At 41.8% G+C, this 22,080-nt stretch overlaps 1 protein-coding gene and 21 non-coding genes across 22 annotated transcripts; 16 read left to right on the forward strand and 6 right to left on the reverse strand.

Annotated features, from left to right (window-relative positions):
• The first annotated feature begins 118 nt into the window (after nt 1-118).
• On the forward strand, nt 119-190 carry trnaw-cca (transfer RNA tryptophan (anticodon CCA)). The gene has a single exon. It is a non-coding gene; the product is annotated as a tRNA-Trp (tRNA).
• A 596-nt stretch (nt 191-786) lies between these two features.
• trnaw-cca (transfer RNA tryptophan (anticodon CCA)) lies at nt 787-858 on the forward strand. Its single transcript has one exon. It is a non-coding gene; the product is annotated as a tRNA-Trp (tRNA).
• A 1,000-nt stretch (nt 859-1,858) lies between these two features.
• Nucleotides 1,859-1,930, forward strand: trnaw-cca (transfer RNA tryptophan (anticodon CCA)). The gene has a single exon. It is a non-coding gene; the product is annotated as a tRNA-Trp (tRNA).
• A 596-nt stretch (nt 1,931-2,526) lies between these two features.
• trnaw-cca (transfer RNA tryptophan (anticodon CCA)) lies at nt 2,527-2,598 on the forward strand. The gene has a single exon. It is a non-coding gene; the product is annotated as a tRNA-Trp (tRNA).
• Nucleotides 2,599-3,194: 596 nt separating this feature from the next.
• Nucleotides 3,195-3,266, forward strand: trnaw-cca (transfer RNA tryptophan (anticodon CCA)). Its single transcript has one exon. It is a non-coding gene; the product is annotated as a tRNA-Trp (tRNA).
• Nucleotides 3,267-3,862: 596 nt separating this feature from the next.
• trnaw-cca (transfer RNA tryptophan (anticodon CCA)) lies at nt 3,863-3,934 on the forward strand. The gene has a single exon. It is a non-coding gene; the product is annotated as a tRNA-Trp (tRNA).
• Nucleotides 3,935-4,309: 375 nt separating this feature from the next.
• On the reverse strand, nt 4,310-4,382 carry trnak-uuu (transfer RNA lysine (anticodon UUU)). Its single transcript has one exon. It is a non-coding gene; the product is annotated as a tRNA-Lys (tRNA).
• Nucleotides 4,383-4,530: 148 nt separating this feature from the next.
• Nucleotides 4,531-4,602, forward strand: trnaw-cca (transfer RNA tryptophan (anticodon CCA)). The gene has a single exon. It is a non-coding gene; the product is annotated as a tRNA-Trp (tRNA).
• Nucleotides 4,603-5,066: 464 nt separating this feature from the next.
• Nucleotides 5,067-5,138, forward strand: trnaw-cca (transfer RNA tryptophan (anticodon CCA)). The gene has a single exon. It is a non-coding gene; the product is annotated as a tRNA-Trp (tRNA).
• Nucleotides 5,139-5,513: 375 nt separating this feature from the next.
• On the reverse strand, nt 5,514-5,586 carry trnak-uuu (transfer RNA lysine (anticodon UUU)). The gene has a single exon. It is a non-coding gene; the product is annotated as a tRNA-Lys (tRNA).
• A 148-nt stretch (nt 5,587-5,734) lies between these two features.
• On the forward strand, nt 5,735-5,806 carry trnaw-cca (transfer RNA tryptophan (anticodon CCA)). Its single transcript has one exon. It is a non-coding gene; the product is annotated as a tRNA-Trp (tRNA).
• A 911-nt stretch (nt 5,807-6,717) lies between these two features.
• Nucleotides 6,718-6,790, reverse strand: trnak-uuu (transfer RNA lysine (anticodon UUU)). The gene has a single exon. It is a non-coding gene; the product is annotated as a tRNA-Lys (tRNA).
• Nucleotides 6,791-7,606: 816 nt separating this feature from the next.
• Nucleotides 7,607-7,678, forward strand: trnaw-cca (transfer RNA tryptophan (anticodon CCA)). Its single transcript has one exon. It is a non-coding gene; the product is annotated as a tRNA-Trp (tRNA).
• A 375-nt stretch (nt 7,679-8,053) lies between these two features.
• trnak-uuu (transfer RNA lysine (anticodon UUU)) lies at nt 8,054-8,126 on the reverse strand. Its single transcript has one exon. It is a non-coding gene; the product is annotated as a tRNA-Lys (tRNA).
• A 148-nt stretch (nt 8,127-8,274) lies between these two features.
• Nucleotides 8,275-8,346, forward strand: trnaw-cca (transfer RNA tryptophan (anticodon CCA)). Its single transcript has one exon. It is a non-coding gene; the product is annotated as a tRNA-Trp (tRNA).
• A 464-nt stretch (nt 8,347-8,810) lies between these two features.
• trnaw-cca (transfer RNA tryptophan (anticodon CCA)) lies at nt 8,811-8,882 on the forward strand. Its single transcript has one exon. It is a non-coding gene; the product is annotated as a tRNA-Trp (tRNA).
• A 375-nt stretch (nt 8,883-9,257) lies between these two features.
• trnak-uuu (transfer RNA lysine (anticodon UUU)) lies at nt 9,258-9,330 on the reverse strand. The gene has a single exon. It is a non-coding gene; the product is annotated as a tRNA-Lys (tRNA).
• A 148-nt stretch (nt 9,331-9,478) lies between these two features.
• Nucleotides 9,479-9,550, forward strand: trnaw-cca (transfer RNA tryptophan (anticodon CCA)). The gene has a single exon. It is a non-coding gene; the product is annotated as a tRNA-Trp (tRNA).
• A 464-nt stretch (nt 9,551-10,014) lies between these two features.
• trnaw-cca (transfer RNA tryptophan (anticodon CCA)) lies at nt 10,015-10,086 on the forward strand. Its single transcript has one exon. It is a non-coding gene; the product is annotated as a tRNA-Trp (tRNA).
• A 375-nt stretch (nt 10,087-10,461) lies between these two features.
• trnak-uuu (transfer RNA lysine (anticodon UUU)) lies at nt 10,462-10,534 on the reverse strand. Its single transcript has one exon. It is a non-coding gene; the product is annotated as a tRNA-Lys (tRNA).
• Nucleotides 10,535-10,682: 148 nt separating this feature from the next.
• Nucleotides 10,683-10,754, forward strand: trnaw-cca (transfer RNA tryptophan (anticodon CCA)). Its single transcript has one exon. It is a non-coding gene; the product is annotated as a tRNA-Trp (tRNA).
• Nucleotides 10,755-19,670: 8,916 nt separating this feature from the next.
• LOC139563152 (zinc finger protein 391-like) lies at nt 19,671-21,928 on the forward strand. Its single transcript, XM_071381476.1, has 2 exons — nt 19,671-19,980; nt 20,345-21,928. Exons 1-2 carry the CDS (start codon nt 19,794-19,796, stop codon nt 21,550-21,552), a joined length of 1,395 nt encoding a protein of 464 aa, XP_071237577.1. The 5' UTR covers nt 19,671-19,793; the 3' UTR covers nt 21,553-21,928.
• The last annotated feature ends 152 nt before the right edge of the window (nt 21,929-22,080 follow it).

Genomic DNA, 22,080 nt, shown 5'->3' on the forward strand with positions numbered 1-22,080 from the left:
TGCAGTGTGCCATGCACGTCAGATCGTACATTTCCCCAGAGACACAGGCCGTCATTCCAAATGATACAGTCCGCGAAATCTGAACTAGGCATCCCCCCCGTAGATGCAGTTCTTCCAAGACCTCGTGGCGCAACGGTAGCGCGTCTGACTCCAGATCAGAAGGTTGCGTGTTCAAATCACGTCGTGGTCAGAATTTTTATGTGTGCAATCTCTGCCTTTACACAGCGAAGTCAATGAATCAGCACAAGTACCAATGTGGCTTTACAGTTCAAATGTTGCTAAACAACGACCAATCCGATGATGCTTTAGATGACAGTCGTCTCTCACAAAAGCATGGCACACTGCAAATTCCTAAATCAAATGATGCTGTGTGATTGACAGACTTAAATCAGTCTTCAAACAGGGAGTTTAAACCTGGAGGTTCAGATTAAAAATCCTAAGGTTTTCAGATAAAGCTGTTTTGGCTATGGGATTGTATTGTCCACAGGTGAACATGTCATGGAAAGTGACAGAAATTGCAATTATAGAAAGACTTGCTTCTGATGGAAGGTGAACCTTAAAAGAACACCCGAACAGGGACTTGAACCCTGGACCCTCAGATTAAAAGTCTGATGCTGTACCGACTGAGCTATCCAGGCCCTGCATGTAATTGTTTTCATACACCTAACCTGCCGGGCAGATGCACGTCAGATCGTACATTTCACCAGAGACACAGGCCTTCATTCCAAATGATACAGTCAACGAAATCTGAACTAGGCATCCCCCCCGTAGATGCAATTCTTCCAAGACCTCGTGGCGCAACGGTAGCGCGTCTGACTCCAGATCAGAAGGTTGCGTGTTCAAATCACGTCGTGGTCAGAATTTTGACGTGTGCAATCTCTGCCTTTACACAGCGAAGTCAATGAATCAGCACAAGTACCAATGTGGCTTTACAGTTCAAATGTTGCTAAACAACGACCAATCCGATGATGCTTTAGATGACAGTCGTCTCTCACAAAAGCATGGCACACTGCAAATTCCTAATTCAGATGATGCTGTGTGATTGACAGACTTAAATCAGTCTTCAAACAGGGAGTTTAAACCTGGAGGTTCAGATAAAAAATCCTAAAGTTTTCAGACTAAACTGTTTTGGCTATGGGATTGTAATTGTCCACAGGTGAACATGTCATGGAATGTGACAGAAATTGCAATTATAGAAAGACTTTGCAGTGTGCCATGCACGTCAGATCGTACATTTCCCCAGAGACACAGGCCGTCATTCCAAATGATACAGTCCGCGAAATCTGAACTAGGCATCCCCCCCATAGAGGCGATTCTTCCAAGACTTCGTGGCGCAACGGTAGTGCGTCTGACTCCAGATCAGAAGGTTGCGTGTTCAAATCACGTCGTGGTCAGAATTTTGATGTGTGCAATCTCTGCCTTTACACAGCGAAGTCAATGAATCAGCACAAGTACCAATGTGGCTTTACAGTTCAAATGTTGCTAAACAACGACCAATCCGATGATGCTTTAGATGACAGTCGTCTCTCACAAAAGCATGGCACACTGCAAATTCCTAAATCAAATGATGCTGTGTGATTGACAGACTTAAATCAGTCTTCAAACAGGGAGTTTAAACCTGGAGGTTCAGATTAAAAATCCTAAAGTTTTCAGACTAAACTGTTTTGGCTATGGGATTGTAATTGTCCACAGGTGAACATGTCATGGAATGTGACAGAAATTGCAATTATAGAAAGACTTTGCAGTGTGCCATGCACGTCAGATCGTACATTTCCCCAGAGACACAGGCCGTCATTCCAAATGATACAGTCCGCGAAATCTGAACTAGGCATCCCCCCCATAGATGCGATTCTTCCAAGACCTCGTGGCGCAACGGTAGCGCGTCTGACTCCAGATCAGAAGGTTGCGTGTTCAAATCACGTCGTGGTCAGAATTTTTATGTGTGCAATCTCTGCCTTTACACAGCGAAGTCAATGAATCAGCACAAGTACCAATGTGGCTTTACAGTTCAAATGTTGCTAAACAACGACCAATCCGATGATGCTTTAGATGACAGTCGTCTCTCACAAAAGCATGGCACACTGCAAATTCCTAAATCAAATGATGCTGTGTGATTGACAGACTTAAATCAGTCTTCAAACAGGGAGTTTAAACCTGGAGGTTCAGATTAAAAATCCTAAAGTTTTCAGACTAAGCTGTTTTGGCTATGGGATTGTATTGTCCACAGGTGAACATGTCATGGAAAGTGACAGAAATTGCAATTATAGAAAGACTTGCTTCTGATGGAAGGTGAACATTAAAAGAACACCCGAACAGGGACTTGAACACTGGACCCTCATATTAAAAGTCTGATGCTCTACCGACTGAGATATCCAGGCTCTGCATGTAATTGTTTTCATACACCTAACCTGCCGGGCAGATGCACGTCAGATCGTACATTTCCCCAGAGACACAGGCCTTCATTCCAAATGATAAAGTCAACGAAATCTGAACTAGGCATCCCCCCCGTAGATGCAATTCTTCCAAGACCTCGTGGCGCAACGGTAGCGCGTCTGACTCCAGATCAGAAGGTTGCGTGTTCAAATCACGTCGTGGTCAGAATTTTTATGTGTGCAATCTCTGCCTTTACACAGCGAAGTCAATGAATCAGCACAAGTACCAATGTGGCTTTACAGTTCAAATGTTGCTAAACAACGACCAATCCGATGATGCTTTAGATGACAGTCGTCTCTCACAAAAGCATGGCACACTGCAAATTCCTAAATCAAATGATGCTGTGTGATTGACAGACTTAAATCAGTCTTCAAACAGGGAGTTTAAACCTGGAGGTTCAGATTAAAAATCCTAAAGTTTTCAGACTAAGCTGTTTTGGCTATGGGATTGTATTGTCCACAGGTGAACATGTCATGGAAAGTGACAGAAATTGCAATTATAGAAAGACTTGCTTCTGATGGAAGGTGAACATTAAAAGAACACCCGAACAGGGACTTGAACCCTGGACCCTCAGATTAAAAGTCTGATGCTCAACCGACTGAGCTATCCAGGCTCTGCATGTAATTGTTTTCATACACCTAACCTGCCGGGCAGATGCACGTCAGATCGTACATTTCACCAGAGACACAGGCCTTCATTCCAAATGATACAGTCAACGAAATCTGAACTAGGCATCCCCCCCGTAGATTCAATTCTTCCAAGACCTCGTGGCGCAACGGTAGCGCGTCTGACTCCAGATCAGAAGGTTGCGTGTTCAAATCACGTCGTGGTCAGAATTTTGATGTGTGCAATCTCTGCCTTTACACAGCGAAGTCAATGAATCAGCACAAGTACCAATGTGGCTTTACAGTTCAAATGTTGCTAAACAACGACCAATCCGATGATGCTTTAGATGACAGTCGTCTCTCACAAAAGCATGGCACACTGCAAATTCCTAAATCAAATGATGCTGTGTGATTGACAGACTAAAATCAGTCTTCAAACAGGGAGTTTAAACCTGGAGGTTCAGATTAAATATCCTAAAGTTTTCAGACTAAGCTGTTTTGGCTATGGGATTGTATTGTCCACAGGTGAACATGTCATGGAAAGTGACAGAAATTGCAATTATAGAAAGACTTGCTTCTGATGGAAGGTGAACATTAAAAGAACACCCGAACAGGGACTTGAACACTGGACCCTCATATTAAAAGTCTGATACTCTACCGACTGAGCTATCCAGGCTCTGCGTGTAATTGTTTTCATACACCTAACCTGCCGGGCAGATGCACGTCAGATCGTACATTTCACCAGAGACACAGGCCTTCATTCCAAATGATACAGTCAACGAAATCTGAACTAGGCATCCCCCCCGTAGATGCAATTCTTCCAAGACCTCGTGGCGCAACGGTAGCGCGTCTGACTCCAGATCAGAAGGTTGCGTGTTCAAATCACGTCGTGGTCAGAATTTTTATGTGTGCAATCTCTGCCTTTACACAGCGAAGTCAATGAATCAGCACAAGTACCAATGTGGCTTTACAGTTCAAATGTTGCTAAACAACGACCAATCCGATGATGCTTTAGATGACAGTCGTCTCTCACAAAAGCATGGCACACTGCAAATTCCTAAATCAAATGATGCTGTGTGATTGACAGACTTAAATCAGTCTTCAAACAGGGAGTTTAAACCTGGAGGTTCAGATTAAAAATACTAAAGTTTTCAGACTAAGCTGTTTTGGCTATGGGATTGTATTGTCCACAGGTGAACATGTCATGGAAAGTGACAGAAATTGCAATTATAGAAAGACTTGCTTCTGATGGAAGGTGAACATTAAAAGAACGCCCGAACAGGGACTTGAACCCTGGACCCTCAGATTAAAAGTCTGATGCTCAACCGACTGAGCTATCCAGGCTCTGCATGTAATTGTTTTCATACACCTAACCTGCCGGGCAGATGCACGTCAGATCGTACATTTCACCAGAGACACAGGCCTTCATTCCAAATGATACAGTCAACGAAATCTGAACTAGGCATCCCCCCCGTAGATTCAATTCTTCCAAGACCTCGTGGCGCAACGGTAGCGCGTCTGACTCCAGATCAGAAGGTTGCGTGTTCAAATCACGTCGTGGTCAGAATTTTGATGTGTGCAATCTCTGCCTTTACACAGCGAAGTCAATGAATCAGCACAAGTACCAATGTGGCTTTACAGTTCAAATGTTGCTAAACAACGACCAATCCGATGATGCTTTAGATGACAGTCGTCTCTCACAAAAGCATGGCACACTGCAAATTCCTAAATCAAATGATGCTGTGTGATTGACAGACTTAAATCAGTCTTCAAACAGGGAGTTTAAACCTGGAGGTTCAGATTAAAAATCCTAAAGTTTTCAGACTAAACTGTTTTGGCTATGGGATTGTAATTGTCCACAGGTGAACATGTCATGGAAAGTGACAGAAATTGCAATTATAGAAAGACTTTGCAGTGTGCCATGCACGTCAGATCGTACATTTCCCCAGAGACACAGGCCGTCATTCCAAATGATACAGTCCGCGAAATCTGAACTAGGCATCCCCCCCATAGATGCGATTCTTCCAAGACCTCGTGGCGCAACGGTAGCGCGTCTGACTCCAGATCAGAAGGTTGCGTGTTCAAATCACGTCGTGGTCAGAATTTTTATGTGTGCAATCTCTGCCTTTACACAGCGAAGTCAATGAATCAGCACAAGTACCAATGTGGCTTTACAGTTCAAATGTTGCTAAACAACGACCAATCCGATGATGCTTTAGATGACAGTCGTCTCTCACAAAAGCATGGCACACTGCAAATTCCTAAATCAAATGATGCTGTGTGATTGACAGACTTAAATCAGTCTTCAAACAGGGAGTTTAAACCTGGAGGTTCAGATTAAAAATACTAAAGTTTTCAGACTAAGCTGTTTTGGCTATGGGATTGTATTGTCCACAGGTGAACATGTCATGGAAAGTGACAGAAATTGCAATTATAGAAAGACTTGCTTCTGATGGAAGGTGAACATTAAAAGAACACCCGAACAGGGACTTGAACCCTGGACCCTCAGATTAAAAGTCTGATGCTCTACCGACTGAGCTATCCAGGCTCTGCATGTAATTGTTTTCATACACCTAACCTGCCGGGCAGATGCACGTCAGATTGTACATTTCACCAGAGACATAGGCCTTCATTCCAAATGATACAGTCAACGAAATCTGAACTAGGCATCCCCCCCGTAGATGCAATTCTTCCAAGACCTCGTGGCGCAACGGTAGCGCGTCTGACTCCAGATCAGAAGGTTGCGTGTTCAAATCACGTCGTGGTCAGAATTTTGATGTGTGCAATCTCTGCCTTTACACAGCGAAGTCAATGAATCAGCACAAGTACCAATGTGGCTTTACAGTTCAAATGTTGCTAAACAACGACCAATCCGATGATGCTTTAGATGACAGTCGTCTCTCACAAAAGCATGGCACACTGCAAATTCCTAAATCAGATGATGCTGTGTGATTGACAGACTTAAATCAGTCTTCAAACAGGGAGTTTAAACCTGGAGGTTCAGATAAAAAATCCTAAAGTTTTCAGACTAAACTGTTTTGGCTATGGGATTGTAATTGTCCACAGGTGAACATGTCATGGAATGTGACAGAAATTGCAATTATAGAAAGACTTTGCAGTGTGCCATGCACGTCAGATCGTACATTTCCCCAGAGACACAGGCCGTCATTCCAAATGATACAGTCCGCGAAATCTGAACTAGGCATCCCCCCCATAGAGGCGATTCTTCCAAGACCTCGTGGTGCAACGGTAGCGCGTCTGACTCCAGATCAGAAGGTTGCGTGTTCAAATCACGTCGTGGTCAGAATTTTGATTTGTGCAATCTCTGCCTTTACACAGCGAAGTCAATGAATCAGCACAAGTACCAATGTGGCTTTACAGTTCAAATGTTGCTAAACAACGACCAATCCGATGATGCTTTAGATGACAGTCGTCTCTCACAAAAGCATGGCACACTGCAAATTCCTAAATCAAATGATGCTGTGTGATTGACAGACTTAAATCAGTCTTCAAACAGGGAGTTTAAACCTGGAGGTTCAGATTAAAAATCCTAAAGTTTTCAGACTAAGCTGTTTTGGCTATGGGATTGTATTGTCCACAGGTGAACATGTCATGGAAAGTGACAGAAATTGCAATTATAGAAAGACTTGCTTCTGATGGAAGGTGAACATTAAAAGAACGCCCGAACAGGGACTTGAACCCTGGACCCTCAGATTAAAAGTCTGATGCTCAACCGACTGAGCTATCCAGGCTCTGCATGTAATTGTTTTCATACACCTAACCTGCCGGGCAGATGCACGTCAGATCGTACATTTCACCAGAGACACAGGCCTTCATTCCAAATGATACAGTCAACGAAATCTGAACTAGGCATCCCCCCCGTAGATTCAATTCTTCCAAGACCTCGTGGCGCAACGGTAGTGCGTCTGACTCCAGATCAGAAGGTTGCGTGTTCAAATCACGTCGTGGTCAGAATTGTGATGTGTGCAATCTCTGCCTTTACACAGCGAAGTCAATGAATCAGCACAAGTACCAATGTGGCTTTACAGTTCAAATGTTGCTAAACAACGACCAATCCGATGATGCTTTAGATGACAGTCGTCTCTCACAAAAGCATGGCACACTGCAAATTCCTAAATCAAATGATGCTGTGTGATTGACAGACTTAAATCAGTCTTCAAACAGGGAGTTTAAACCTGGAGGTTCAGATTAAAAATCCTAAAGTTTTCAGACTAAGCTGTTTTGGCTATGGGATTGTATTGTCCACAGGTGAACATGTCATGGAAAGTGACAGAAATTGCAATTATAGAAAGACTTGCTTCTGATGGAAGGTGAACATTAAAAGAACACCCGAACAGGGACTTGAACACTGGACCCTCATATTAAAAGTCTGATACTCTACCGACTGAGCTATCCAGGCTCTGCGTGTAATTGTTTTCATACACCTAACCTGCCGGGCAGATGCACGTCAGATCGTACATTTCACCAGAGACACAGGCCTTCATTCCAAATGATACAGTCAACGAAATCTGAACTAGGCATCCCCCCCGTAGATGCAATTCTTCCAAGACCTCGTGGCGCAACGGTAGCGCGTCTGACTCCAGATCAGAAGGTTGCGTGTTCAAATCACGTCGTGGTCAGAATTTTGATGTGTGCAATCTCTGCCTTTACACAGCGAAGTCAATGAATCAGCACAAGTACCAATGTGGCTTTACAGTTCAAATGTTGCTAAACAACGACCAATCCGATGATGCTTTAGATGACAGTCGTCTCTCACAAAAGCATGGCACACTGCAAATTCCTAAATCAAATGATGCTGTGTGATTGACAGACTTAAATCAGTCTTCAAACAGGGAGTTTAAACCTGGAGGTTCAGATTAAAAATACTAAAGTTTTCAGACTAAGCTGTTTTGGCTATGGGATTGTATTGTCCACAGGTGAACATGTCATGGAAAGTGACAGAAATTGCAATTATAGAAAGACTTGCTTCTGATGGAAGGTGAACATTAAAAGAACGCCCGAACAGGGACTTGAACCCTGGACCCTCAGATTAAAAGTCTGATGCTCAACCGACTGAGCTATCCAGGCTCTGCATGTAATTGTTTTCATACACCTAACCTGCCGGGCAGATGCACGTCAGATCGTACATTTCACCAGAGACACAGGCCTTCATTCCAAATGATACAGTCAACGAAATCTGAACTAGGCATCCCCCCCGTAGATTCAATTCTTCCAAGACCTCGTGGCGCAACGGTAGCGCGTCTGACTCCAGATCAGAAGGTTGCGTGTTCAAATCACGTCGTGGTCAGAATTTTGATGTGTGCAATCTCTGCCTTTACACAGCGAAGTCAATGAATCAGCACAAGTACCAATGTGGCTTTACAGTTCAAATGTTGCTAAACAACGACCAATCCGATGATGCTTTAGATGACAGTCGTCTCTCACAAAAGCATGGCACACTGCAAATTCCTAAATCAAATGATGCTGTGTGATTGACAGACTTAAATCAGTCTTCAAACAGGGAGTTTAAACCTGGAGGTTCAGATTAAAAATCCTAAAGTTTTCAGACTAAACTGTTTTGGCTATGGGATTGTAATTGTCCACAGGTGAACATGTCATGGAAAGTGACAGAAATTGCAATTATAGAAAGACTTTGCAGTGTGCCATGCACGTCAGATCGTACATTTCCCCAGAGACACAGGCCGTCATTCCAAATGATACAGTCCGCGAAATCTGAACTAGGCATCCCCCCCATAGATGCGATTCTTCCAAGACCTCGTGGCGCAACGGTAGCGCGTCTGACTCCAGATCAGAAGGTTGCGTGTTCAAATCACGTCGTGGTCAGAATTTTTATGTGTGCAATCTCTGCCTTTACACAGCGAAGTCAATGAATCAGCACAAGTACCAATGTGGCTTTACAGTTCAAATGTTGCTAAACAACGACCAATCCGATGATGCTTTAGATGACAGTCGTCTCTCACAAAAGCATGGCACACTGCAAATTCCTAAATCAAATGATGCTGTGTGATTGACAGACTTAAATCAGTCTTCAAACAGGGAGTTTAAACCTGGAGGTTCAGATTAAAAATACTAAAGTTTTCAGACTAAGCTGTTTTGGCTATGGGATTGTATTGTCCACAGGTGAACATGTCATGGAAAGTGACAGAAATTGCAATTATAGAAAGACTTGCTTCTGATGGAAGGTGAACATTAAAAGAACACCCGAACAGGGACTTGAACCCTGGACCCTCAGATTAAAAGTCTGATGCTCTACCGACTGAGCTATCCAGGCTCTGCATGTAATTGTTTTCATACACCTAACCTGCCGGGCAGATGCACGTCAGATTGTACATTTCACCAGAGACATAGGCCTTCATTCCAAATGATACAGTCAACGAAATCTGAACTAGGCATCCCCCCCGTAGATGCAATTCTTCCAAGACCTCGTGGCGCAACGGTAGCGCGTCTGACTCCAGATCAGAAGGTTGCGTGTTCAAATCACGTCGTGGTCAGAATTTTGATGTGTGCAATCTCTGCCTTTACACAGCGAAGTCAATGAATCAGCACAAGTACCAATGTGGCTTTACAGTTCAAATGTTGCTAAACAACGACCAATCCGATGATGCTTTAGATGACAGTCGTCTCTCACAAAAGCATGGCACACTGCAAATTCCTAAATCAGATGATGCTGTGTGATTGACAGACTTAAATCAGTCTTCAAACAGGGAGTTTAAACCTGGAGGTTCAGATTAAAAATCCTAAAGTTTTCAGACTAAACTGTTTTGGCTATGGGATTGTAATTGTCCACAGGTGAACATGTCATGGAATGTGACAGAAATTGCAATTATAGAAAGACTTTGCAGTGTGCCATGCACGTCAGATCGTACATTTCCCCAGAGACACAGGCCGTCATTCCAAATGATACAGTCCGCGAAATCTGAACTAGGCATCCCCCCCATAGAGGCGATTCTTCCAAGACCTCGTGGCGCAACGGTAGCGCGTCTGACTCCAGATCAGAAGGTTGCGTGTTCAAATCACGTCGTGGTCAGAATTTTGATGTGTGCAATCTCTGCCTTTACACAGCGAAGTCAATGAATCAGCACAAGTACCAATGTGGCTTTACAGTTCAAATGTTGCTAAACAACGACCAATCCGATGATGCTTTAGATGACAGTCGTCTCTCACAAAAGCATGGCACACTGCAAATTCCTAAATCAGATGATGCTGTGTGATTGACAGACTTAAATCAGTCTTCAAACAGGGAGTTTAAACCTGGAGGTTCAGATTAAAAATCCTAAAGTTTTCAGACTAAGCTGTTTTGGCTATGGGATTGTATTGTCCACAGGTGAACATGTCATGGAAAGTGACAGAAATTGCAATTATAGAAAGACTTGCTTCTGATGGAAGGTGAACAGTAAAAGAACGCCCGAACAGGGACTTGAACCCTGGACCCTCAGATTAAAAGTCTGATGCTCTACCAACTGAGCTATCCAGGCTCTGCATGTAATTGTTTTCATACACCTAACCTGCTGGGCAGATGCACGTCAGATCGTACATTTCACCAGAGACACAGGCCTTCATTCCAAATGATACAGTCAACGAAATCTGAACTAGGCATCCCCCCCGTAGATGCAATTCTTCCAAGACCTCGTGGCGCAACGGTAGCGCGTCTGACTCCAGATCAGAAGGTTGCGTGTTCAAATCACGTCGTGGTCAGTATTTTGATGTGTGCAATCTCTGCCTTTACACAGCGAAGGCAATGAATCAGCAACAAGTACCAATGTGGCTTTACAGTTCAAATGTTGCTAAACAACGACCAATCCGATGATGCTTTAGATGATAGTCGTCTCTCACAAAAGCATGGCACACTGCAAATTCCTAAATCAGATGATGCTGTGTGATTGACAGACTTAAATCAGTCTTCAAACAGGGAGTTTAAACCTGGAGGTTCAGATTAAAAATCCTAAAGTTTTCAGACTAAACTGTTTTGGCTATGGGATTGTAATTGTCCACAGGTGAACATGTCATGGAATGTGACAGAAATTGCAATTATAGAAAGACTTTGCAGTGTGCCATGCACGTCAGATCGTACATTTCCCCAGAGACACAGGCCTTCATTGAATGTCGGTAGATGCTCTTTGGCCTGAATGTCAAGCATAACATCTGGAGGAAACCTGGCACCATCCCTACGGTGAAGCATGGTGGTGGCAGCATCATGCTGTGGTGATGTTTTCAGCGGCAGGTACTGGGAGACTAGTCAGGACAGAGGAAAAGATGAACGGAGCAAAGTACAGAAAAACCTTGATGAAAACCTGCTCCAGAGAGCTCAGGACCTCAGACTGGGGCTAAGGTTCACCTTCCAACAGGACAACAACCCTAAGTACACAGCCAAGACAACGCAGGAGTGGCTTTGGGACAAGTCTCTGAATGTCCTTTAGTGGCCCAGACAAAGCCACGACTTGAACCTGATCAAACATCTCTGGAGAGACCTGAAAAAAGCTGTGCAGCAACGCTTTCGCTTTGTCAACCTGACAGAGCTTGAGAGGATCTGCAGAGAAGAATGAGAGACACTCCCCAAATACAGGTTTGCTAAGCTTGTAGCGTTAAACCCAAAAAGACTCAAGGCTGTAATTGCTGCCAAAAGTGCTTCATCAAAGTACTGAGTCAAGGGTTTGAATACTTAATGTAAATGTGACATTTCATATATATATTTTTTATATATAAAGTTGCCAAAATTTCTAAAAACCTGTTTTAGCTTTGTCATTATTGGGTATTGTTTGTAGAAAAAAACTATTTAATACATTTTAGAATAAGGCTGTAACCTAACAAAATGTGGAAAAAGTCAAGGATTCTGAATACTTTCAGAATGCACTATATAACTTTATTAGCTGGATTGTCTGTCTTTGCAATTTGTTTCTTTTCTTTTGCGCTTATCAGCATATTTAGCTAGCAGCCTCCATGGATATCCGCTATTACTTGTGCTAATTTTGTTAGCATTCTGGTAATAGTAGCATTTTTGGCTCCCCCTTGTGTACTTAATCAGTAATACTGTAAATCCCGGTTTGAGAGAAGGACAGTATGAGGATATGAAAATCTGGATACCGCCCAACCCTACTACTCAAGGAGAGTTTGGCGGAAGCTTTAGGTTGCTAAGAAAAAGACAAACTGAATTACTTTCGCAGAGGACTGACTTGACCACACAATTTATTCTCATCTTGAGCAAAAGCTATTGGTTTCTACCCAAAGAAAATGTTGTGATGAATTTAATAAACAAGAGACCAGCAACAAAGGTGTGGCAGTAGCAGAAACAGCGGCATCTAGTGGGCAAAACCTGGTACTTTCACGCTAATTTATTGTAAATAATGCAAATGACTTCAATTACTATTTTCTCTAAACAGGAGAGAAAATCATCACCAGATTCACAGGGAATACATTACAAAGGATGAAGAAGCAATACTCCAAGCTGCAGCTCCCTACTTCTTGTCATTCTTAGAGGAGGGATACTGTATACTGGTTGTTGGGGTGGGATTGGCATGGGTTGGTGGGGTCCGTGCGTGGCTTTTGACCATTTTATTGGATTCCTAAGGTCTTACAAAATTGTAGTAATAAGTTTTGTCCAAATCGGATGTCGGGTACTATATTTATTGAATATTATATGAATCCTATCAATTAAAAGGCCAATTTGGGTGCAATCAATTATCTTAATTTTTCAGAGATCAAATGAAATGTTAAAAATATAATGTTTCAGCAATGCTAATCTTATCCGTTTCTAACTACAGAAACGATTTTAAAACAATCTGTGGGTGTCATGACTTGCTGAAATTTCATGACATTCAATCTCAAAAAGCACAAGAAAGAGGATTTCGACACTCACCATCTCTGATTGTTCGGAAATTATTTGTGTAGTTAGTAACAGACACAATTAGCATTCCAGAAACATTATATTGTAGAAAGAGAAATTGAGAAATTAAGCTAATTGACTGCACTCAAATTGTCAATTTTTGTTTATAGGATTCAGATAATATTAAATAAATATAGTACCCAATATCTGATTTGGACCAAACTTCTTCCTAAAAATGTCTAAGACATAAGGAATTGTCTAAGTTATTGTAAAAAATTGTCAAAAGCCATCCACGGACCCCCCACACCCCATGCCAATCCCACCCCAACAACCAGTATACAGTATCAGTTCTCTATGTTTGACAAGTAGTATGAAGCTGTGGCTTGTAGTAGGCTATTGCCTCTCCATACTACACAATGTATTCCCTGTGAACCTGGTGATGTTTTTTCCCCTCTCCAGAGAAATTAGTAATTAAAGTTGCTTGCATTATTTACCTTAAAGTAGTGTGAAAGTTACCGGCTTTGACCGCTAGATGCCGCTGTTCTTGCTATACCGCCAAACCCTTTTATCAATTTTTCTGATCTCTTGTGTTTATTAAATAGATCACAACAATTCCTTAATAATATGACTTCAATGACAAATTGAAGTCACAAATTGAACATCACCAGATTCACAAAGAAATACATTACATAGTATGGAGAAACAATACTCCAAGCCACAGCTTCATACTACTTGTCAAACAGACAACTGATACTGTATACTGGTTGTTGGGGTGAGATTGGCACAGTAGAGACTGGTGACTTGAACAATTTAGGAGGATGGGAGACCCACGATATAGGCGCGGAACGCACAGAGACGACAAAGTGTGTTTCAAAAATCGTCAAAAACTAATTATTTTAACCTAAAGCGTTTAATAAAGACATTTATAGTACAATATTATGGGGAATGGGAACGAGAGGGCTACTTACACAGTGTTGGGAAGGGATCACAGCAGTGATTGCTTGAGGGTATGAGGCATGAGTTGAGGTGTTCAGATGCTTGACTTTCAGTGCAGGACAGGATTTGACTGGGAAGACAAAAAACAGTAACACAACACACTACACAGTTAGACAAAATAACTAATAATGAGTTACTCCAAGCAAGGAGTAAAGTCATTGATGTGTAATAATGTTATTGTGTTTGTGTATGTGATTCTCTACATACAGTAATGAAAATTGATAGGGATACTCACAGTGCTTGGAGAGGAAACATTCAATGTGCCAGTGGATGAGACGGCACATGAGACGTGGCTTCAGTTCATGTCAGGAGAGAGTTGACAATGGTAGTGGAGTGGAATGGTCATCACCTCTTAATCAGGGAACAGGACGGGACTTAGCTGTAAATACAAATAGCAGATACATTCCATTACAGCTGCGCCATCGTAGGTTTGAACAAGTTTCCCCATAAAGTTAAACTCAGATATCTCAAAATTCACAAAGCCAAACACAGACTTCGCATCTCGCCCACTTGACACATCAAAGTAGCCCAAGAAACGTTCCTGAATAAAGCTCTGTTCATCCACAATGACTGACCACTGCGAGCAGACTGGTGGCACCATAGGTCACAGAGTGGTGGGGCAATTTTTACCCCCTGGGGCCCGGAGTTTTTCCTTATATGTTAACCTAACCAGGAAAACTTTGGACACTATAAGGTATGACTGATTAATCAGTTGTAAAAAGGTTTTATGAGGGCTATGATGGGACCAGTTTTTCCTAATCAGGTCAAATGTTGTTTTTTATTTTTTACAAATGTCCTACACTTGTGGGGATGAAAACCCTGTCAAACTGCAGCAACCTTATACTTGTTCATATGAATTATATTTAGACTAGACTAACAGGGGGATTTCCTCTACCCAGACACAGAGACAGCAACAGATAGACAATAGAACTCACAGGGCTGAGCTTGATTTATGCGTGTTTGCATCATGCAGGCCTATGCAACTGTAGGCCTTATAAAATATTAACACATATGTCATCACTATTATGTTGATTGATTAATTCCAGTTCATAATTTTGGATCGAAAACGTATAGGCAGCCTAGCCAGCACAATTTTGAATATAAACCAAATTTGATCACATGCACATTTTCTCCTGACACACAAATGGAATATAAATACATAACATGACCAATTACTTACCCTGACCAAATGGACAGCGCACATTGGATGTATGCAGCTGCTCTTATTAGTAGCCTACAGTTGATCAGACTGAAAAATTGTCTCGTTTTCATCCCATACCGCATGTCAGATCTCTAATGTTTAGGTGTAGCCTAGGCTGCTACAACGTTCATGTAATGAGTGTTTGCTTGTGTCTGTCTGTGATTATGTGTTATAATCTTTGCTAAATAAATACTGGATAGTGAAGAGCCTACTTGAGCGTACGTGAAAAAATGTGATGCGTCAAAGTCTGCATTATGAAAGCTGTCAAATCATTCTGAATTGATTTCGAAATCCCAGAAAATACAGTAGAAAGTTCCATATGTTCAGCAAGTAAAGCATTGTAACGTACAATTACGGCTGCAAGCTCCTTGTAGTTGTTAACGGAACTTCCCCTCTAGTCGTGTCTTCTAAAAACCAATTATTGCATGCCCAAAAACGCAGTTGTGAAAATATATATATTTTTTCTATATAACTAGGCAAGTCAGTAAATAACAAATTCTTATTAACAATGACGGCCTATTGGGGAACAGTGGATTAGCTGCCTCGTTCAAGGGCAGAACGGCAGATTTTTTTTTTTACCTTGTCAGCTCGGGGATTCAATCCAGCAACCTTTCGGTTACTGGCCAACGCTCTAACCTGCCTTTCAATTACTGGCCCAACGCTCTAACCTGTCTTTCGGTTTCTGGCCCCAACGTTCTAACCTGCTGCCCCAAATAAGCATCTTGAAAATATCCCTGTTTCTCCTTACTTTCTTGTTGTGTTAAGGAGTTTGAATACCCAGACCTTCGCCATGATCGATGCGGCTTTTTCCCAGAAGCTTGAATCTGATGTGGGCATTTATATGCTCCCTGCTTTTGTTTTGCAGTTTAGCTGAACGGTCACTGTACCCCCATTTCGCCCAAGACTTTCCAAAAAACAGGCAAGGCCAGAAATACAGGCAGATTGATGAAATGCTCCCTGTTAACCAGCTATACTTTTGATAACAATTGGTATTGAACGTCCTAACCTTTGCATCGTTCTTCATGAATCTGATCTCAGGCAGAGGTCGACCCTCAGTTTTAAGGTTTTAATTCACACTTTTTCCGTATACCTCAGAGAATGAAAGGGGTTCTTCAACAAAAAAGTCAACAAAATTTGCGGTAGTGTTGGAGGCGAAAATAGCACACTTGAACAGCTAGATAGCTAGCTAGCTACTGAAGTTAGAAAGGCAAATTTTAATAAATTGCACTAACTGGACACAAAAATAAAGTTCTAAAACCAAGAAAACTATTTATAATCTACCTCCTCCATCTCCTGTAATTTGAAGAAACTAATTTGAATTGAATAGTGTCCCAAAAATTCTCAACTATCACTTTTCAATATCTATCCAATAATGTCATCCCCCCATAATGCTCTGTGGTACAACCCCAATTCAACAAACTAGGTTCATTCTCTGATCCTAATACTATGATTGGATGAACAACGTGTCAGTTCATACTGATTGGTTGGTTGGAGGTTGTCCTCTGGAAGTGGTAAAAATTACCATGTAGGTCCATGGAAGGGGGTGAGGCCTATGAGCCTCCTAGGTTTTGTATTGAAGTCATTGTACCCAGAGGAGGACAGAAGATCGCTGTCCTCCGGCTACAACATGGTGCTACCCCAGAGAGTGCTGTTGAAGTTACTTTTGACCTTCATTGCAAAACAGTGTGTTTTAATCTATTATTTTGTGACATTTGAATCTATTTAATATCGTTTTATCTAAAAAGGATAACTTTTTTAGTGTTTCACTATTTTATTTTTATACAATTTCACTGAGGATGATGGTCCTCCCTTCCTCTTCTGATGAGCCTCCACTGGATTGGCATGGGGTCTGGGGTTCCGTGAGTGGCTTTTGACAATTGTTTTGGATTCCTCATGTCTTACTCATTGATTTGAAGAAGTTTGGTCCGGATGCTGGGTACTATATTTTCTGAATATAATATTATCTGCCGCTCAGAGTGAAAACAATGAATGTGTCGATGATGTGGAGAGTGGAGGGCTACTGTCAGGGTCAGAGCCGCTATTGACAAGGAGAGCACGGACAAGGAAAAGCAAAAGACATGACAACCACAAATTTGCTCCCCCTGAAATCGCCCAGTCAAAGCCATGCTCCTTATTGTTGCAAGGCATGTGGGAGGTATTTTAATGTTAAAACATTTTTTTTTTCAACATGAGAAAACACATCAGTGTGAGTAGTGCATCAACTCTGAGAAAGCATTCTGACAAAATGTTTAAAATCCCTCACCTTGGAGAAACCATATAGCTGTCATGTGTGCAGTAAATGTTTCCTTACAGAGGAATACCTTCAAAGACATACAGTATGCAAATACATACAGGGGAGAAATAATTTCATTGCCATGTGTGTGGCACTCACTTTACCCGGAAGGGACACTTGGCAGAGCATTTCAGGAAGTTACACCCAGAAGAGAAACCGTTCCACTGCCAGGTTTGTAGTAAAACTTTCAAACGTGCTAGTATTTTCAAGGATCATATGAAATTACACAAGGGGATACACCATATACATGCTCCCAGTGGGCTGCAGCTTCATATCTCAGAGTCGACAAAACATCCACCAGCTAGTTCACACAGGGGAGAAGCCTTTTTGCTGCAATGTGTGCAGCAAATATTTCCCTAGGGAGGGATACATTAACATACACTACATATGAGGATACACACAGGGGGGAAAACATTTTGTTGCCATGTTTGCCATAAAGGCGTCCATCCAAAGGCACACCTGACAGAGCATATGAAGAAGACAAGACACAAGGGTGGAAGTGCTCTATAAGGGGAACATAGTTCAGTCAGAATATCTGAAGAAACAGTTTAACAATGTAGGACATTCTCCTCATGTCACTTCTGTTAGTTTAATGAATCGAATGCATTGATGTATGTGGGCAATTGATATGTGTTAGTGTATTTCTTCACGTTGTCTTCTATTTGGCACTATATCAATTTATCACAAAGCATTGTACATTTGTAGTGTTTTGGCATATCCAAGGGAGACAATATCAAACAGGGTAACCGTCCATGGTTGAACTAAAATGTTGGGATATTGGTGTCATTCATAAGAAAACTACAACTATTGACACTCCTGTCCATATATAAATAAATAGGCCTAGATATGTTTTTCTGCAACTATCTTTTAACAGATTACTTTATCCAACAAGGAGAAGGCTACACGACACAGGGCATAGATAAATGCTGATCCTCTATCAAAAGAGGAATACCTTGCCAAGAGAACAGCATGGTATAATTCTCATGAATTTCATTATACATTTCATCTTAATTAGTTCATTGTACACTGAGTGTACAAAACATTAGGAACACCTTCCTAATATTGCGTTGCACCCCCTTTTGCACTCAGAACATCCTCAATTCGTCAGGACATGGAGTACAAGGTGTTGAACGTGTTCCACAGGGATGCTGGGCCTTGTTGACTCCAATGCTTCACACAGTTGTATCAAGTTGGCTGGATGTCCTTTGGGTGGTGGACCATTCTTGGAACACATGGGGAAATTGTTGAGCGTGAAAAAACGCAGCATTGTTGCAGTTCTTAACACACTCAAACTGGTGCCCCTGGCACCTACTATCATACCCTGTTCAGAGGCACTTACATATTTTGTCTTGCCCATTCACCCTCGATATGGCACACATAAACAAACCATTTCTCAGTTGTCTCAATGTTTAAAAATCCTTCTTTAACATGATTGAAGTAGATTTAACAAGTAACATCAATAAGGGATCATAGCTTCCACCTGGATTCACCTGGTCAGTCTGTCATGGAAAGAGCAGGTGTTCCTAATGTTTTGTACTCTTATGCCTGATCATGAACTACCACAGCTATCTTCAACACCAGTGAGAGACGTGCAACCAGAGTAGTTCTAAATCCTAACGCGACAAATAAAAGTGCAGATTTCATAAACAATGCAAAAGGGAAGTCAGTTAGTTAAACAGCTACGGACGGTTGCACAGCAATTGCAACAAAGCAAAAGAAAGGGAGGGACATTTCCAAAATGTTGAGAGGTCAAAGAAAATGAAAGCAAGTGAGCGAACATAAGAGGAGAGGGCGGGAAACTATTTTGGGAGAAAAAACTAAGTCAATAAGTTCTTATGAAAACATGAAAATAGTGGGATTGAATTCTACTGTATGTTATAAACCACAATGCCTTTATGATGCAAAAACTAACCTTGGGAATATGAACTTGACATGGCCAGAAAAGGTGAGGAATGTATCTGCAATGGTTATGATATATTCGAGAAATTTGACATTACAGTATTCAGACGTGCAATACTTCAACCACTTAAAACTGTGCTTAGGCGTGGTCTAAAGTGTTCAGGAGGATACGCACATTCTTACCTCAAGTTTTTATAAATTTCAACTTTGCGTGAAAACTAGCGCACGCATGTTTTGTGCGTATGTAGCGTTAATAAAAATAGGCACATGGGTAGAAAATGTGTTGTTCAGTCTCATCTCTAGATCAGATCACACAAACCAACAGTGCAAATGCCTGGCATGCCTGCACAGTAGGTGGCGGTAATACAAATACTTTCAACGTCTTGTAGGCTACATCACTGACTGACTCAAAGGGAGCAAATATACAGCCATTGGAGCAAACCCTTATCGCTTCTCTGTATGATATATATCAATGGTATACACTTTACTGTATCGGACATAAGAGGTCAACTGCTTCTTTAGAAAATGTCTAGACTACAGTTGTTACACCTATTTGTCAGTGAGCGGCTAAGAGCGGCTGCTGCTGAAATATTTGGGGCCGTGGAAAAAACTATTACGGATTACCAGGAAGAAATCTCCCGTTCAAAGGAGGACAACGACCGTTTACGATCGCTGTTCGATATCGCTTTCCAACCTCAGTTACCGAAAGCAGGTTTGCAGTTTACTGATTTTCTTTTCTTTAACTAAAGCCACATTCCGTCTTTCTATGTCTAATGTGCCTTCCAACGGGCTTAACAATGGAGAGAGTGTATTCCATTCACATTAGGATGTGAAATTTCATTTAGGATTGCTATGGCAAAGACATTTTCTTTTAAAGCTATACATCAAGTCTCATACACATAAACAAATATTTATTTTTGTAATGATTTGGTCACAGAAATCAAGGGAAATTACAAATAAGCATTTGGAACTTGTGTCAGGGCATATAGTGTCAGGGCATATATTATAATTATATTTAGATTGTATGTCTCATGTCAGCATATGTGAGTTAGCTATGTTTTTGTTCTTCCCTCCAGACCCACTGCATCTCACTCTCTCCAAAGAGCTTCTCCCTGAGCATCAGCACCATGAGCAGGAGTGGAACCCCAGTCTGGACCAGGGAGACCCAGAGCCCACGCAGATTAAAGAGGAACCAGAGGAGTTTTGGACCAGTCAGAGGGGGGAGTTAATAACCAAAGACTCCATTTTGAGGGACTGTAATCAGAAACCACCTGAGCCACATCTTTACCACATCCAAATAGTGGAGAACAGAGAGAGGGACTCGCTATCGATCAACACAACAGGAGAGATCAAAACAGAACCTGGTGAAGAGTGTTATGGTGGGTCTCACTGGGAACCAACCAGTGACTCTCAGTCCCTCTCTGCAGTAAATCCTGACAGTTCTGCAGCTCAGACTGAAAACAGTGAAAGTGACGATGGGGTGGACAGTGGAGGACTACCATCAGGGCTACAACCATTACGATCAAACAACACCCAAACCACTTCTCAAGATAATAAGACGTTTCCATGCCGTACAAAATCACGCCGCCAAAGACTAGCCACACCGTGTTTTTGCAAAGTGTGTGAAAAGTCTTTTGACTTCATAAATCATTTAATCAATCATGTGCGAATGCATGCAAAGGATAAAGATCATGTCTGTGGTGTATGTGGAAATGGCTTTGAGTCCACAGACAGCATGCTAGATCACCTGCTAACACACATTGGAGCCAAACCTTTTTGCCAGATGTGTGGTAAATGTTTCACTAATAAGGCCAACCTGAAAGTGCATATTGTGAGGGCTCATGCCGGTGAGAGACCATTTGAGTGTCCTGTGTGTGGAAAGCGCTTTCAAACATCATTCATTTTAAAAACACACCAAGTCATTCATACTGGGGAGAAACCATTTCAGTGTCAAGATTGCGGTAAACATTTCAGTCGAAAAGGAAGCTTGCAGATGCACCTGAGGACACACACAAAGGAGAAGCCGCATCGTTGCCATGTTTGTGGAAAGGGCTTCCCTGTGAAGAGATCCCTGACCACACACATGACAAGTCACACAGGGTTGAAACCGCATCGCTGTGAAGAATGTGGCAAGGCCTTCGCTGTGAGTGAAGCCCTGACAGTGCATATGAAGACTCACCTAGAGGAGAAACCGCATCCATGCCATGAATGCAGCAAACGCTTCAATCGGATGGGATCCCTTAGAAGGCATATGAGCTTGATTCACAAACTGGAGAAATCGTGATTTGCGTGGGGAAAATGTGTCAGTTTAAACTAGATTTGAAAAGTACTAACTGATATCTAGAATTATATACATACTGTATCTCAGAAGTCACTGCTTTAGGTTGAAAAAGGTAGACAATAATGAATGCATGAACTTGCATAACATTGTGGGGAGCCACAGAGTGGTGTGTCTAACAAAGACCTGCTACTGGATTAATTCAAATTGCATGTTTTGAAAATGTGTATGTGACTGGTTGAACTGAAAGACCTTCCATGTGTGTGGTTTGAGGAGGCTCTTTGTTTAAATATTGAAATATGTCAAATCTATTTTGACTGTGTTGCACAAAATGTAATGGTTTAATAAAACAAATGTTGCAAATGTTTTTTAACAAAGGTCATTTTGAGAAAGCCTTTGTCCCTTGCCGTATTGTAAATTAAATTGGGTAGGACTTTTGGTAATAGTACGAATAGTGTAAAAGTGAGATTCTTATATACAGAAGACGCCACCACAGTACACACTTGACATGGTACTACACCCACACATATTGCC

The sequence above is a fragment of the Salvelinus alpinus genome, chromosome 2 (genome assembly GCF_045679555.1).
Source record: "Salvelinus alpinus chromosome 2, SLU_Salpinus.1, whole genome shotgun sequence".
NCBI lineage: Eukaryota > Metazoa > Chordata > Actinopteri > Salmoniformes > Salmonidae > Salvelinus > Salvelinus alpinus.